General features: G+C 38.3%; 1 protein-coding gene across 2 annotated transcripts in view; it reads left to right on the top strand.

Moving 5' to 3' along the window:
- Positions 1-18,474, top strand: part of prkx (protein kinase X-linked) — a 45,963-nt gene that overhangs the window by 11,650 nt on the left and 15,839 nt on the right. For both annotated transcript variants that reach the window (XM_056729463.1, XM_056729456.1), the window contains 3 exons: positions 5,911-6,079; positions 6,726-6,989; positions 15,818-15,937. In XM_056729463.1, the coding sequence (XP_056585441.1) occupies positions 5,911-6,079; positions 6,726-6,989; positions 15,818-15,937 (553 nt within the window). The remainder of the gene's footprint in view (positions 1-5,910; positions 6,080-6,725; positions 6,990-15,817; positions 15,938-18,474) is intronic.

Here is an 18,474-nt window from a genome sequence, read left to right as displayed (position 1 = left end):
TAGCAATAGTTAATAAGTGTGAATATGTATAATATGTATTCATGTTATTGCTTACGTCATTTAATTGATCGTTTTGATCTGTGATTTGTTCATAAGTTAGTGACATCTTTAACATTGTAAAATAACCAATGTTTAGCTTGAGGAGGAGGGGATTTGGTATAGTGGAGTATCCTCTAGGTGTCACTAGTAATTGTTAACTGCTGTGAGTATCACATATAAGAGAGATTGAAGAAGATGTACCATGCCGTATGCATGCAGTGTTTTGTCTATTGCTTTAACTGTAGCAAACAAAAGTAAAATGTTCTTTAAACTTATCATGTAGTAGTCTGTTCACTCAAAACAAGATACTTCAAAGAGAGTTGGGAATACTTTACGATATGTTTAATTGTATTCGTTGAGAGGTCAAGACGCTACCTAATCTGTGCCAGCACGTGCTTATCTCACATATGCCGTAGAGAGAGAAGTCTCTGGGAGAGGGGGAAGGACAAGACACAATCTGTGTCTCTAGGTGATTTACAAAGTGTATTATTTTCCCTCACAATCGCCGGTAAAACACAGCATACTTGAAGCGTGAAGTCACCCCGAAACTCATGTTACAAAGGCAAGCACAAATGTTTTTATATGCCAATGCTAATTTACCTGCTAACTTGAGCTGCTGCATAATGTGATATGGATATAAAGACAAAAGAAAACAGCGCTTAACCAATTAGAGAAGTGATGATGTGAGTCGTACTGTAGATTAAAAGATTGAATGACATGCTAAAAATCGAACAAGTATGTGATTTGCTTGATTAAAGGAATGTATGCAGTATATGTAATATGTATATTTCTCATTCATTACGGTCTCAAGCAAAGATAGTGCAGCTTCAAAGAGACATGAGCCAATAGCGTTTGAGTGTGAGCTCTGTCAGAGCGTTTCCTTGGTTGAATGTGCTGAATGAATATGCCCTTCTCTGAACGAACGAGTCAATTGAGTCAAAATGAGACTGACTAAACTGGTACATGTCGTTCATGGTATAATATTCTCTGTGTTGCACAGTACATATCCAGTAGTATAAAAATAAAGGTAATGACCTTGTCTAATTTAATTCCAAGGTAAAGTAAATTATGTAAAAACAGTTCAATCTTTGTATGGAACATTTAATAACACCATTTAAATAAATTAAATCAGATAGATTTTAGTATACTAAATATAATGGCGATGACTAAAATATGACTAAAACTAAATTGGATTTTGGTCTTTAAGACTATTACTAAACCTAAATCAAAATTTGCTATCAATATTGAGACTCAGTGACAAACCTACAGTACAGAAGGTTCAGTTAAGCCTTAAAATGTGCAACAAAGAACTTACCTAAATTGTTAATATTTACAAATAAATGTTATTTGAAATTCGGTGAGGTGAGTGTATCGTTACACCCCTAGTGTGTAAATTCACATTCTGCTATAAACTATTTAGAGTTTCTAGTGACTTTTCACAGTTTTTGCGATTTCTAGATCGGCAACAAGAAATCTGCAACTCATTTAGGTGTTAAATTTAAAGCCAGCTAAATTTAATTTCCCTGTTAGATGACGTGAACTGATAATGTGTCATCAGACATTACCAATCCCTTCTCCTCCCCACTGACAGTTAAGACTTTATTGTTTCACGGTTGTGTAACCATGTCAACACAGACATCTCTGAACAAAGATGCGTTGTGTCAGGTGAACGTGTAAAATGCCAACATTCCATTTCAGTTATTCAATCAGTCATATACCATATGTGTCTCTATGATTTCAACTGAGTAATGTATCATTACACAATGCAAAAACAAGGAAGTAGTAAATCAGAAACACTGATTGTGTTGTTCCTGTAGCTCAACTGGTAAAGGGTGTGTGGAAGCCTGGACATGGTTTGGGCATGTGTTGTGCTAGTTTCTAAATGCAATTACACACTCCCCTAAGCCGGGCACACTGTGCGGATTTAATAGTCTTTTACAGTTGTTCCTTGCCAGACTGTACAAATATGATCCTACATATGAGCCATGTAATGCAGTAATCGCAGTAATGCCAGGCTATCCGACAGTCAAGAATTGTTTAAAACGGTAACAAACAAGACAACAGGAAAAATCTCGCTACAGGACTATGCTTTAAAATTTCTCATACTGGCAGAATTTTATCGGAGCATTGGCTGTCAACAAACATGTTAAACGAGCGATCAAAGATGTTAAAAATAACATTTGTCTCAGCAAACAAAATCATACAGTGTGCACTTGACTTAAACATAACTTTATAGAATAACTGTTAGAATGAAACCTACTCGGAGCAAAGTTCAGTTGAGCTTGTTGTGTTTCTGAGTCTGACACAATCAGTTTTTGGGGGGTGTTTTGACAATTCAGGACACCATACAAGCGAGCGCCAAAATCCAGGATGGCGTCTGAGTCAACTTTGATTCTTATACAATACTTTGTGCTGGGAGACAAAGTGCGGATTAACGATATAGAATGTATAAAGAGAGTGTGGTAGATGAGCAGATGACTGCAGAACAGCTTGACAACAGGATAGTATGTACTGATTTTCCATCCACGGTGCCAAAAGCAAGAAGACCATACCTCAACATTTAAAATCCGAGAGACCCGGGGGGTTTCGGGGTTACCGGGGATGTTCGCGGTCTCCGTCGGTTCATTTGTGATTGACGGGAGAGACTTAAATACTGGGCTTTCACCAGAGAAATAACAAAACGGATTGATGGCTGCAGATGGGTGTTAAAAACGGGAATGTTGAAAGGTATGCAAGAAACTGCAGGCAGAGGGTGAGGACACCTTACCTAGCGATGTACTGCCACTGGAGAGAAGCAAGGGATAAAAGGAAAGTAAGGTTAAGGCTGTACCCAAATTGATTTATTCGCCGCGGCCTGCCACACTATCAACACTGACCCCCATAAATAGATTTTTCATGATTCCCATTCGCTTAATTAATTGTAGAGATGCTAGTGCTCAGGGTCTCTTTCTCATGGTGCGTACTGCGCCTCTCTCACATGACAGTGAACAAATTAAAATGTTGCTGTGTTTTCAATATGCGTTCCTCCGTGTACTTGCCTTTCCACTTAAACCTTAACAGTCACAGATGTTCTTGACAGAGCTGATTGAGTTTATCATGATTTAACAGAAGGTTAGCAGAGTTTCCCCACAAACCCTTTATGTGCTTTGTGTGAGTCTGTGTGCGAGCTCTTGGTGTGCATGTTTTCTGTAGTTGTAACTAGGATTGCAAAGGGGCGGAAAATGCCCGGTAAATTTCTGGAAAATTTCCATGGGATCATCATCTGGGGAATTTTGGATATATTCCAAGTTTGAAATTTAACAGGAATTTAAGGGAATTGTTTAGAATTTTTCGAAATTGATATAAACTGTATCATATAAAATCATAAATATAAACATTTGGTTTGGTCATAATTTGACATAAATAATTTTTTACATTTTGACTGATTTAATTATAAGCAAGCTTTGATATGTTCAATGTTAGCAGAGGTACAGTAACTGTAACACTGTGCACATAATACCCTGTATAATCAAAGGCATGATCAGGGGTAAATTGGTATGGCTCAGTTCATCAGTGATTGGTTGAAAACAGTTAATTTTTACTGGCTGTGGAAACCAGCGGGAGGGGCTCATTATACGACAGGCAAAAGCCCGTAAAGAACGCGCACTCTGTGCAACCAAAACTGTTTTTTTTTTCGCCGTCATATGAGAAGCTAGCGGCATAAAAGGCGGCACTTTTCGGGCGCCTGAAAACCCCATTAAATATGCCGTTATAGACGGCTTTTCGCACGTTTCTAACATGGTTTGGAATTGCGACGCCGTATTTTGCGACAGTTTTAAACGCCGTAAAATACGGTGTTGGGATATAAACGTGTGTATTCTATAGCGTAATTCTGACACCATCGGCTTGCCAAACATACCGCACGTATGCTCGCTGAGCAGAAGCGGCACGTAAAAACACAATGGCTGCAGTGTGTTTCGGCCGTTACACACAACTTCCCAGCAAAAAAAAAGGTCCCCAGAACGTCCCCTGGACGTCACCGTGTAGGGTTCTTTAAACGTTAAGGGGGCGTCCCCGGGGACGTCCTACAATGGACATTCAGTGACCTTTATGGAACATACGCTAAAAAGCCATTTTATGTCTTTTTTTATTTACTGATGAAAAGTGTATAATTAAACTATAAGAATCAAACACATGTACAAGGAATTTTCAAGTCCAAACTACTTATATTTCATACAACAGTTGGCAAGGTGACGTCTTTCTCTGCTTGTGTATCTCTAACCTGCGTGTCCTGCACATCTTGAATCCCCTTCATGGGACACTTGCTACCTGCAACAAATGTAACAACATTTTCATATCATTATGAAATACTGATGTGGGGAGATCATTTATAAATCACAGGAGGTCTCCAGATAATACGAATGCCGTTCGAAAACTGTGCATGGTGCTATTGTAGCACCAGTTTTTCCACTGTAACCTAACGTTACGTCTCTAACCAAATTCACAGAAGGCTCCAACTACACAACCTGCTATCCAATCAAAGCAGTGGGCGTTAGGCTTCAAGTGTCTTCAATGCAGCACGCCCATTAAACCGAGCGTTTGCAGAACTGGCCTCAAAACCTGGGTAGAAAATAGCCTATTACTTATTGATTTTGATGTCTTTGGATGTAAAAACCATGCGAATGTCATAACTAGACCTTATAAAACGATAAACAAGCTCAGTTCATCACACCTTTAAAATTAAAATGCGCTCATAACACAACAACACATTGATGAAAAGACCAAAGCCAGTAAAGCCTGCGAGCTGCATGAGACAAACAAGTAGTCTAAAACAGGCAAAATCCCCTCAAAGATTCGCCCTTCAATGTAACTGTATGGTGAAATTGTCCGACGATATCATGTTTAAAAATCAGGATTTAGTCTTGTGTAGTCACTATTTTATACTCGTTTTATGTCTGACATCAGAACAGATAATATGTGAAAAAATCATTCAGTTGTGTTTAAACAATATAATATGATCAGAGAAGCAAAACAGATTTCAAGTGCCAAAACTAGACAAAATGCAAAACGATGCAATGACGTCACAAATATGCTAATTAGTGCATGATGTCATCCGCGCCACAGTCTCTCATAATCCTGTGGGAAATACTGGGCTTGTAACGGTTCCCCGGTGAATCTGAGTTGCTTATACCTTGTTGGTGGTACAAGGTGCCCTGCTCTCTCATCTACGGCATTCTCCATTGCCATTGATCTTATGTGTTTATAGTTAAATTGAATATATTGACAACTGAAGCCTTTGTTGCTGTGCAGAAGAAATCTAAGATGGTTCTGCTCTCTATGCTCTGTAGCATGGAGACATCATTTTTTATAAATGTGAAAACAAACAAACATGATTCTGTAGTCTCAGTTTTTGAATAATTGGAATAATGAGATTAAAGTATAACACAAAATGTAAAGATTTGATTGGAACTAAAGCGAAGAGAGATGGTCTGAAATGATTGCAGATATGCATGTACTGTATTCATGGGTTTCACGTGACGTCACACAGCGGCCGCAATTTGGCACCAAACAGTTAAATGTAATTTTAAAAAGAGCTGACAGATAAAATGTTTTTTGGTTCTAAAAAGGCATCATTTGTTTACGGGTGCCACTTGGTTTGAATCAGTATTTTGTTATCTAATTCATGCATTTTAAGTGTGGATTAAGTGCACATATTTTGGGGCCATTGTGGTTATCTTGGTATAGCCTGGGATTAAAGAAAGCATTTGAATGTCAAAATATGACAACAGATTTAAATATAGTCCTGATTGCCTAAAGTTTTTTTTTTTAATTTTCAGGCCTTGCACGGTAGTCACTTTGCAACATTCTTACTTTGACCTTTTTCTGTTTCAGGTACAGGAACCTTTGGAAGGGTTTTTTTGGTGAGAGATAAAAAGACTAGAGGTTTCTTTGCTCTGAAGGCAATGAAGATCCCAGATGTAATCCGTCTAAAGCAGGAACAACACGTCCATAATGAAAAAGAGGTTCTGACAGAAGTGAGCCATCCTTACCTCGTTAGACTGTGAGTGGAGACTACACAACATTACCAAACAGCATGTTGAACACAGAAGACTTCAGAACACAATATTCAGTTCATAGACGTTGAACTACGCTATGATCTGCATTAACTATTTCCTAAAATATCAATGCCATAGTGTTATAAAATGCTTGTGGAAAAATCTTTAGACTTCAATTGTGTATAATAAATTATGTGGTATGTTACATCATGGTAATTTTTTTGACCTACTCTACCTATACTTTACAAAAATATTGTGTATTACTATTTACATTGCAGTTTAATTTTATATGCCTTCATAATGTAATAAAAAGTAAAACCCATATCTTAGCATAAAATGAAATAGCAGCGTTGAGCATAACAAGGCAAATTTTTGATTGGTCAAGCAGGCCATCCAGAGATATTATATCTCAATAACAACCATTAGATGATATCAGACTACTCATTTGGATGACTTTCAAGTAGTATTTAAATGTTTAAGTAATAAAATAATATCCTATAAAATATTTCATTTCCTATATTGCATATCCAGTTATGAGGCAGTTAATCATTACGTTACAATCATTGGGTGTTATTGTGGCTTTACTTTAAACCCTTATGTGAAAGCATTGCATGATCAAATCAGCTTTGTCCTTTTATGTGGCTTTCTTAGGTTCTGGACGCATCATGATGAGTGTTTCCTGTACATGTTGATGGAATACGTGAACGGCGGCGAAATCTTTAGCTATTTACGCAGCCGAGGACGCTTCAGTAACAACACCGGGCTCTTTTATTCAGCAGAAATTGTGTGTGCCATTGAGTACCTTCACTCCAAAGAAATCGTCTACAGAGACCTGAAACCAGAGAATATTCTGCTGGACAGCGAGGGCCACATTCGTCTGACAGATTTCGGCTTCGCTAAAAAGCTCTCAGAAAGGTATGTCGGCATTTGGTTTAGTGACATATTACAATATGACAGTAAAGATGGTTTTTGGGGGCTGGGAAGCTATATCGCGATTCACACTAATTATACCTGTCTAGGGCGATTCTGAAATTGCACAGGTCTCGATTCTGTGTTTTATGCACAGGTCTTCCCTTAACTACAGCTCTTTGATCAGTAGGAAGTACTGCTCAATCTAAAATCACTACGCGATTGAGTCGTTTATAACGTGCATTTAAAAAACAAATACTCATTATACATCATCATTATAAATATATTTTATTAGCATGAAAATTCCTGAAAGGGTTTGAAGCACAGCGATAGTATATGCCCTTTGGCATTTCCTGGAACTATAGGTGCGTCCCAAATCGCGCACTTATGCACTATTCTACGCCATTTTGTAGTATAAATTGTGTGAGTAGTTCACATTGAAAATTCTTAAAAAATAAGTGCACTTTAAGAACCGCACTTGCTCTACCGAAAATATGACGTGTGAAACTGTGGACACTTCACACACTCAGCGGTCACAGTGTCACTTACATGGCGAAAGGAAGGCGTGCTTTCAGACCTGCTCGAGCAAAACTCTCCTGCAGAGTGATAACGCTTCAATCTGATGATGACTAAAGTGTTGCTGGGCAAAACAGATGACAACTACATTAAATGTACAACGCACAAATAGATTTTTATTCACAGGTCATTTGTGCTCGTCTGGCAAACCAATATACGGTTGAAAGAAAAAGTATGTGAACCCTTTGGGCTTACTTGGATTTCTTCATAAATTGGTCATAAAATGTGTTCTGATCTTCATCTAAGTCACAACAATAGAGAAACACAGTCTGCTTAAACTAATACCGCACAAACATTATACGTTTTCATGTTTTTATTGAACACAACATGTAAACATTCATAGTGCAGGGTGGAAAAAGTATGTGAAACCCTAGGCTAATGACTTCTCCAAGAGCTAATTGGAGCCAGGAGTCAGCCAACCTGGGTTCCAATCAATGTGATGAGATTGGATGTGTTGATTTAAGCTGGCCTGTCCAATAAAAAACACACACAAGTTTTGAGTTTGCTGTTCTGAAGAAGCGTTGTCTGATGTGAACCATGCCTCGCACAAAAGAGCTCTCAGAAGACCTACGATCAAGAATTGTTGACTTACATAAAGCTGGAAAGGGCTACAAAAGTATATCTAAAAGCCTTGATGTCCATGTGTCCACGGTAAGACAGATTGTCTACAAATGGAGAAAGTTCAGCACTGTTGCTACACTCCCTAGGCGTGGTCGTCCTGTAAAGATGACTGCAAGAGCACAGCACAGAATGCTCAATGAGGTGAAGAAGAATCCTAGAGTGTCAGCTAAACACTTACAGAAATCTCTGGCACATGCTAACATTTTTGTTGACAAATCTACAATAAGGAAAACATTAAACAAGAATGGACTTCATGGGAGGACACCACGGAGGAAGCCACTGCTGTCCAAAAAAAACATTGCAGCGCGTTTGAAGTTTGCAAAAGAGCACCTGGATGTTCCACAGCACTACTGGCAAAACATTCTGTGGACAGATGAAACCAAAATTGAGTTGTTTGGAAAGAACACACAACGCTATGTGTGGAGAACAAAAGGCACAGCACACCAACATCAAAACCTCATCCCAACTGTGAAATATGGTGGAGGGGGCATCATGGTTTGGGGCTGCTTTGCTGCCTCAGGCCCTGGACGGATTACTGTCATCGATGGAAAAATGAATTACAAAGTTTATCAAGACAGGAAAACTTAAGACCATCTGTCCGCCAACTGAAGCTTAACAGAGGATGGACGATGCAACAGGACAACGACCCAAAGCATAGAAGTAAATCAACAACAGAATGGCTTCAACAGAAGAAAATACGACTTCTGGAGTGGCCCAGTCAGAGTCCTGACCTCAACCCGATTGAGATGCTGTGGCATGACCTCAAGAGAGCGATTCACACCAGACATCCCAAGAATATCGCTGAACTGAAACACTTTTGTAAAGAGGAATGGTCCAAAATTTCTCCTGACCGTTGTGCAGGTTTGATCTGCAACTATAGGAAATGTTTGGTTGAGGTTATTGCTGCCAAAGGAGGGTCAACCAATAATTAATCCCAAAGGTTCACATACTTTTTCCACCCTGCACTATGAATGTTTACATGTTGTGTTCAATAAAAACATAAAAACGTATAATGTTTGTGCGGTATTAGTTTAAGCAGACTGTGTTTCTCTATTGTTGTGACTTAGATGAAGATCAGAACACATTTTATGACCAATTTATGAAGAAATCCAAGTAAGCCCAAAGGGTTCACATACTTTTTCTTTCAACTGTACTTCCGGTTAGTATAAAAGGGTTTAGGATTCCATTCTGGACAATACTACTCTTCTCAAATTCATACACTAGATGGTTGAGTGCATAGTTTAAGAGCATAGTGTATAGTATGTCATTTGGGACATAGGGCCCTATTTTAACGATCTGAAACGCAAGTGTCAAAGCGCGAAGCGCAAGTAATTTTGTGGGCGGGTCTCGGCGCTGTTGCTATTTTCCCGGCGGGATAAATGGCTCTTGCGCCCGGCGCAAATCTAAAATGGGTTGGTCTGAAGTAGCTTCATTATTCATAGGTGTGGTTTGGGCGTAACGTGAAATAAACCAATCAGAGCGTCATCCAACATTCCCTTTAAAAGCAGGTGCGCAAGTTCCATTATGGATTGCTATTATTATGGCGTATTTACCAGGCGCAAAAATATGAGCAAGCTCAACTTAACTGGTAAATTGAAGACTAAGGTTTTTAATGTACTTACATTATGGTAAAGGTGATTTCACAGTCTTTTTTTTCAGTCTTTCAGTTTTTTCAGTTTTTCAGTCGATTTTTTTTCCTGGTTCTTGACAGACAAACCAATTTGTCAGATGTCCTTATATACGTATATGTCTTATTGCCACTATTGGGCAAACAGGTCTGATCCTTAATTACTACAATTAGCCTGAATAATTTGTAAGCTAGATTTATGCCTATTTTTTCACATCTTCGTGGCACACCACAATGAATTCCGTCATCTCATGTGTTAATATTTTTTTAGTTTAACAATTTATGATTTGCAAAAATAACTGTTGCATCTGTGTAGATTACATGAGCAAAGTGTATGCGCGTTGTGCACGCTATACATTATGGTCAAGCATGCGCCCTTAAAATAGCATAATGAACAACGCGCAACGCGCCACTGACTTTAGACTAGGTTTTTTTCTGATCAGTGGCGCAATTGTTTAATGGAACAGCAAAATAGCACCAGGGATTGTTTGCGCCGGAACACGCCTCCTTTTTTGCGCTGAACCGCCCAGGGAGCGCAAGTTCATTCACTAGTTTAGCGACGTGCTTCTGTGGAGGGAAAAGCGCGCTTTGCGCGGGTGCAAAATAGGAATGACACATGCGTCGGTGTACAAAGTCAATTGCGCTGGGTGCAAGATAGGGCCCATAGCGTACATGTGTAAATGGTACTTGTTCAGCGGCCCATATTTGTAGTTTCTGCGCAAGAGCACCTTCTGGCTTTCGGCTGTGGCGGTATATAAACGTAATTCACGATATGTGGTCCAAGCCCTAGTTGATACAAAACACTTTGTCTTTATTATCATTTTTTTATATGCATGCAGCTTGTATGATTTATTTAGAAAGACTTGTTATAGGACCTAGTTAAGATAAACTAAGGGTTATAATTAGTCTGGTATCAGGTTATCTTGACCCCAGTCATCCAGTATTAGAAGGGCTGTCGACATCAGAAACATTCTCACAAAATCAGCCCAGGGCACAGCAGATTATAACGGAATGCGATACTCTAAACAAAATCAAGGTAGGAGGCACAGACAAACATAAAGCGGCATTACTTTACAGTTTTTTTTCATCAGTTTCTTAATATTTTCTCAAGCAGGTGGTACATGTTTAGAACTCTTAGTACTAATATTTCAACAATCAGAAATATCATAGAATATTTGACTTTTCCATTTGAAGTATCAGTCTTTTACAATGTAGTTTACATTTTACCCACCATTTTATTAGATTTTGTCATTCATTTAAATTAGTGGTGGGCCGTTAACGGCGTTAACGCAGTGAGACTCTTATCGCGCGATAAAAAAAAATGTCGCCGTTAATCTATTCTCAAAGTTGTGTTGGGACTTGGGTCTATACTACGCAAGCTATGATGACTTTCACCTTGATATTTTAGCGCGGATGTATACCAGCTTAACTGCACTGTACGGGGCGAGAACGAGATTTTAACTCACGTGATTCGCGTCATTCGCGGAAGCAGAAGCCGCCTCATCATCTCATAACCAGGACTTCATTCGCGTCATTCGCGCCGCCTCATCATCTCATAACCAGGGCTTCATTCGCGTCCTTAGCGCCGCCTAACACATAAATCACTCGCGCTTGACGCGCCATTCGCGTTTGGTCTGAACACAACATAACGTTACTGTGAAATTACCGCATCAAACGTGATGTGCTAAAATGGATGCAGCTTTGAAGCCGCCGGGTTTGCTTCAGGGAATATTCATTTTTAAGAAGCTTCCCAATGGAAACATCGACAAGACTAAGGTTGTTTGCACCTTGTGCAATGCGGAATTGGTTTAAAAAAAACACTTTCTCTTAACAGGTAGTGGTCTAGCTTTAGTTGAAACCAGAACTTTGTATTGAGATCTAATGTATTATGGCTCCTGTATGACATATCGCTTGTTGCTCCCTTACTCTTTGTAAGTCGCTTTAGATAAAAGCGTCTGCTAAATGACTAAATGTAAATGTACTGTAGGAGCTCTTCCAGTCTCAAGTACCACCTAAACACAAAGTTCATCTTATTGAACATAATTTAATTTTCATCACCAATTATCATAGTAGAACAGTTTTCTCAAGCAGTTTGTGATGCATTTGGAAACAGGAGATGAGCCCCTGGTCTAATGCGCCACCTGGCTTCAGAAACCCGTTCTCAAAGACTAAATTTTTGTCATTATTTGGGTAGCACACATATTCTGAATGCCTTCGGCAGAATTCAAATGAGCCATTTTAATCTAGATTAATCTAGATTAATCTATGCCCACCACTAATTTAAATACTCTCAAAACATCTGTAATCTGTATTGAAATAGTAACCAAGGAAATGTCATTTGAAAGCATCATGGTAATTTTTTATTTGTGAACAATTAGATTATTTTTCTGTTGAATCAACTACTGAAATGCAGCTGAAAATACGTTGCTTATTTGTTTAAATAGACAACATGATACAGTTTGACTTGCTGATTACACATTTTTTTATGTCAGTTGATGTCCTTTTACATTGAAATACACTCATTTCCCTTCAGTTACCGAAACACGCTTAGACAGGTTTGTTGATGTTTTGAAATCTTTTGAAGTTATTCAAAAGAGATCAGAGCGCAGCAGTCATCTGAGGTATAGGTCCTTGATAAATATTGGGTTGGGCATGCTGGGTATGTCCTAATTCATTCCATGACGTTAAACATTACTATTTATTTCATTGTCAAATAGTTTTTGGAAGTTTTCAGACCTTCACTGCTGAATTCTTTTAATTCTTGAGGGGGTTTTGTGGTTTTTATGTTTAATGTTCATAAAAATAAGCATCAAAATCACATCTATTTATTGTGTAACATGTAAAAGTATGTAAATTTATGTACAAAGGATATATGGACCACTTATCTGAGGGTATTTAAGCTGTCTTGATATGAGCTTTTTGTTTTGTTCGGCCCCAGAACATCTGTTTGCCTGCAGTTATCTGCAGTTATGCCAGTTTAAGAGTAACATTGCTGAAATTGAGTTCCCTTTGGTAGTGATCCCTGATGGTTTCATTGAAATATAAAAGAAACCAGAAAGTTGTGTGGTTATGTGTGTATCTTCTCAGACCAAGGCTTGACCCCTGTGACCTGTAAACATAATGGGTTGCGATTCTGAGCACAGAAAAGGGTTAGGTCTGACTCATATAGTGTATAGTGACCCACATATAGAAAGTCAAAGAAGCAAAAATGCCCCCAGTGCTGCAGAGAAATCAACTGTTCCTGTTAGCAACAGCTTTTATTTTTACAGTTTTAATAGAGAATGTCAAGACAAGTTGCAGTGTGGCAACACTGCCATCTGGTGGCCCTATTTATATTGACCAATGTGCACAAAGGTATCAGCATTTACACTGATCAATAGCCATCTAGGGAGGCTGTGTTGTCATTCAAGAATTTAACGGTTTGGGAACCTGTTCCTGGATCAGCCTGATTATTTTGAAATGATTCTTTCAGGCGGCATTAGAGCATTTTTCATCTTTTATCAGATTGTCTTGTATGCTGTTGTCAGAGTGTCAGTTAAAGATTAGGCCTTATTATTCTGTCACAGTTGCTGATGAATTGCAGGGCTCTTACTGGGGTTTTGTTTGGGGATGATCGAGCAAACGTGTCATATGGTTGGGGCAGAGATTTGTGTGGCCAATCGACCCCAAAAATGCATAAAGAGGAAAGCACCTTCATCACAACAATTTTGACATCGTAAAAGCATCGGCAATGTCAGAATTATCAGCTGTCAGAAATAGAGATCTTTGTGTTTGTGAATAGTGATCTCAACTCAGGCGGATACATTTTTTTAATGCAGGCACACAAACACAGCGATACACACAGGTGTGTATATTGATAATTGAGACATCAGATGTGCAGAGTGATCTTAATAACAGGATCAGTTTTACGTTGCTCCCAATAATAGGTTTGTCAGATATAATTAGTGTAAACACAGATCATCAGAGCCAGTCGAAAAGTACGTCAAACTCAACCTCCCTCTCACCTCATTAGAATGCTGTTGTGGGCTGATACACCCACATTGATGGACTCTGAGTAACATGGGGATGGCTAATCCTCTCCATTCTAGATAAAAGAGCTAAGAGCTATAGCAGGACTGTGCAAGAAAGTAAGGGAGAGGGTGAATAAAAATTAAGGTATTAGAAAGGGCAGTAACCTCTAAGCAACAAGCCCCCCTGCATGTAAGTTCACTTATTGTGATCATATTAGCAGTGGACAGGTATGGCTATTAGTAGGTCGTATTAAAACATTGAGTAGGTTGTATTAAAACATTGACTCTTCTACACCAATCTCATTTCCTATTGACATCCTGATATATCAACCAGAGGTCGCGTTAACCGTAAATTCTCCGTTATTGCTAGATTTTTTTTACCAGTGACAGAAAAATCTGAAGGCCGTCCGACATTTTACGAATTACAATAAGGGCAATATGTTACTCCACATTTTGTCATTTACCTACATTATAGCATGTTCGTAGGCTACTCCCCCTGCCCTGAACAGAGACTCAGCTTGCAGTGTTTACAGAGTTTTTTCCTTCAGAAAACCGACTAGTGTCTTTTTGGATAAACCTTAACTTTCACTGAGTGGAAAAATGTCTCTCTTGGCGTCTTCTCTGTTCAGTGGGCGTCAAAAGCAGCATATTCATGAATCCACAGCTTACTTGTGAGTGAGTAAGTGAATGAGTGAATGAGTGAGTACACCATTTAAAAGCACCCTTTCATTGTAACAGACTGGATATGTAAACATCTGTCTGTAATTATTATTTTATGTTTGATAACATAAACATTAAATATGTAAATGAATATGACCAACAATTAACAATTAAAATAAAGCTAGTTCCTAAAGTAAGCGCAAGTACAGCTTAATGACGTCACAAACATGCTAATTACCAAGTAATGCCACCTTGCACCATGGTGACGTTTTAAAATAGATTATAAAGGATTTTTTACAAGCCTGTCCGTCAAAATGAGAGGCAATAAAAAAGTCAAGCGCAACCTCTGATATCAACTAATGCAATCTCAAAATTATGTTATAAATCTGCAAATCATGTCTAGACAGAGAAGCAAAAGGTAGCCGTTTGCTGAAGGACAGGTCAGCAGACTCATTTATCGACTGGCCCCATGGCCCCAAACAAACACAGATCTGTCATTTCACCCCACAGAGCCACAGCTACTCCATGTAATCAGAAACCCTCTACTACAAATAAAACGGTGTCGTGGGCTCACATCCATACCTCGAGCTCCATATACTGTTACGCTTATTGTAGCCTTGACTTGAAGTGGTACAATACAGTCCTGTCACGAAAGCCATCTGTCACAATGTGTTCTGTAATTACACTCTTTTCTGTGCGCTGTCCATGGCAATTCTTTTATATCTAAGCAGTCAAAGTGGTTGCTGGGCTGCATGTTTATATCATATGATTTACAGAGTTAAATATAGATATGAAACAAAGCTAGGTTACATGTAAATATGTGACCCTGGACCACAAAACCAGTCTTAAGTAGCACGGGAACATTTTTAGTAATAGACAAAAATACATTGTATGGGTCAAAATTATTGATTTTTCTTTTATGCTAAAAATCATTAGGATATTAAGTAAAGATCATTCCAAGAAGATATTTTGTAAATTTCCTACCTTTATAAATATATAAAAACTTGAATTTTGTGAGTAGATGGCCTGCCACAGTGCCCCTGATTAACAACGTCAAAGGCAATCTCTCAATATTTAGATTTTTTTGCACACTCAGATTCTTGAGATTCGGTTGAATATCAGTCAGATAATGTACTATTCTGAAAACTCATACACCAATAGAAATCTTATTTATTCAGCTTTCAGATTATATAAAAATTTGAAAAATTGACCCATAAAACTGGTTTTTGTTGTCCATGTCCACATATGTTTCTTTATATGAGCTGTATTAGGTCTCTCACCGTTTTTATCAACTGTAGAATGTTAATATTTTTGTGTTTCTTCACATGTTCTTTCTCTAGGACGTGGACTCTTTGTGGTACCCCTGAGTATTTGGCTCCAGAAGTGATTCAGAGCAAAGGTCACGGTCGAGCGGTAGACTGGTGGGCTCTGGGGGTGCTCATTTTTGAAATGCTAGCTGGGTAAGACAAATCTATAATCAATTTCTGGTAAACGTTTAATGAACTCATATCATTCTGTCATGTCAGATGTAGTTTATAACTGGGACATTCCACCAAATTGGTGACATTTCTGTCCTCAGGCCATTATATGTAGAAAAATGCATAAATATTGGTAAATGTTAAACAAACATAATTGTATTATTAAGTGCCTTGCACATTAAGCTAACTGTAAATTTTAAACTGCCTTGAAAATAGCATTTGTTTATGTGTACCCAATATATATAATTATACCACAGGCTGATAAAGGCTTTAATCTGATTGGTTGACAAATGTTCAATGGGTATGCATTAACTTTCAGTTAAATGCACATTTATGAAGGTGTTCCAGGCCTGCTGACCGCATAACAGTTCCAAATCACTTCGCCAAGTTTAAACAACAGAAAGGTTATAGTGTAGCCTACCGGCCATCACCGCATACAGCATCCTGCTCTCAATCTGACGTTTATAATGTCAAACTTTACTGTTAATGGAAACGTGTGCAGTTACATTTCAATAAACAAAGCATTTCAAAAACAAGAAATACATATACTAAAATCGAATAAATAACATATGTAAATAGAAAAACATTAGTATTATTATGCACACTCAAGGTTTCCATACTTTTTGGGGTAATTCCATATTCCTTCTATGCTTTTTTTAAATGTATATTTTTTTTACATAATGTCCTTGACTAAAAAACTACTCGATAATAATAAATTATTTTTTTACAAACGGGAATACCAATTCCATTGGTTCTTTACCAATGAACTACAAAAAAAGTTACTTTAAAGAGCATGTTCCCCGCGATCCCATTTTTAAACCTTTAGTTAATGTGTAATGTTGTTGTTAGAGCATAAATAATACCTGTAAAATGATAAAGTTCAGTGCCAAGGGAGATATTGTCTTTAACTGAATTCGCTTTTCAAGGACTACAGAGAACGGCTGGATCGGACTACAGCCCTCTACTTCCCGGGTACATAATGTCACCATTCCGAGTGCTTTTAATAACCTCTTCCCAAGGGAAAACGCCAAAAAAACGATAAGATTCGACTGCAGGTCTGGTGGTTGAATCAGGCTCCACCTATCGAAGCATCAAATCTATATATAGATATATAACACATTGTTGTCATGTCCCCTAGGTTTTTATTCAGTCCGGTTACCGGTCCTCACCTAAACATTACACAAGACAAAATTAGAAGATTATAATAGAGAACGAGACATTTTTAAGCTTGTCTTGTTGTGCGGGAAGTTTTCAAAATTGGATTTTTTTTTAAATAAGATGTATATTTTTAGCCCAGAAGTAAATATGGTTCTATATAATACAATGTCTTTATAAGGATTCACAGATATCAAATGAACATTTTCCACATTAAAGGAACTCATCTTCAGCTAATGATGACAAAAACAAGTAATCCTCTGTAAAAAAGAAGGAAAATAAAGGTGCAGTTTCCTTTCCACCCTGTGCTGCTCAGACTGTGTTTATACTGGCGTGCGCTCATGAGAGATCGCCTTTCAGAAATAAACCAGTAGATGGCAGCAGTGCAGCATTGCATTGCATTGCCAGAGCTTTAACCTCACATTTACATTTATGCATTTGGCAGAAGCTTTTATCCAAAGCGACTTTCATAGCATTATACTATACATTTGTTTCTGATTATGTGCAATCCCCTGGGATCGAACCCATGACCTTGGTGTTGCTAACACCATGCTCTAAAGACTGGGCCACAGGGCAGCTTTAAGCGTACTGTTGATATTTATTTTGAGTATGAAGCAAATTTTAGATCTCTATCTCTGTGTGCTTAGATGTTTTCTCCTGCAGCCTGTATACAGTGTGGTGCGAACTTTCACAATAGAAACACACACATCCGTGGGGGCGGATATGTTTCTTGTTAAATAGCATGTTTATAAAAAAAATTAACTTCTGATTTGCTGTCATTACCGATGAATGTAAGGACTGATGTACATGCAAATTAAATTAGGATCAATTATAGAATAGTTTGTTATTTTATACCCTTGACTCACAGTGAAACCTCTGTCTTGCAAAGGAAATTTGGTTCATTTTGTCACATGGACTCCAAAGCCGGTGGGAAAATAAACCCTTCTTCTGTCCTCAATCATGTTCAATGCTGCGGTGTATATTCCATTCAGTCTGCTTCATTTTCCCACCTGCATGTTGCTGACTCTAAATCCACCCAAGAGGTTTCACAAGCTCTCGTGTGGAGGAAAAAGTGGCCCACCCTTATTATTCATCCAAGACCTTGTTTGAAGTGTTGGCTCCTGTGAGAGAGGGATAGAGACCTGGGTTTTTCATTTTCCAAGAAACACACACACACATGCACAAAAGCTTCCTTCAGTTGACTGTATGTCTAGGTGCTTGTCCATCACGTGTCAAAGGTCCTGTGACTCCCCTTCTTGGAAATGTAGCAAGTTATGTAATAAAAAGACTCCTTTTTTGGAAGGTTTGACAAACTTCTGTTGTATGGACTCGGACAATCCTCAAAGGGGTCATGACCCCAATGC

Source organism: Triplophysa dalaica, chromosome 2 (assembly GCF_015846415.1).
Source record: "Triplophysa dalaica isolate WHDGS20190420 chromosome 2, ASM1584641v1, whole genome shotgun sequence".
NCBI classification, from domain to species: Eukaryota; Metazoa; Chordata; class Actinopteri; order Cypriniformes; family Nemacheilidae; genus Triplophysa; species Triplophysa dalaica.
This window is presented reverse-complemented; position numbering and strand designations above follow the sequence as displayed.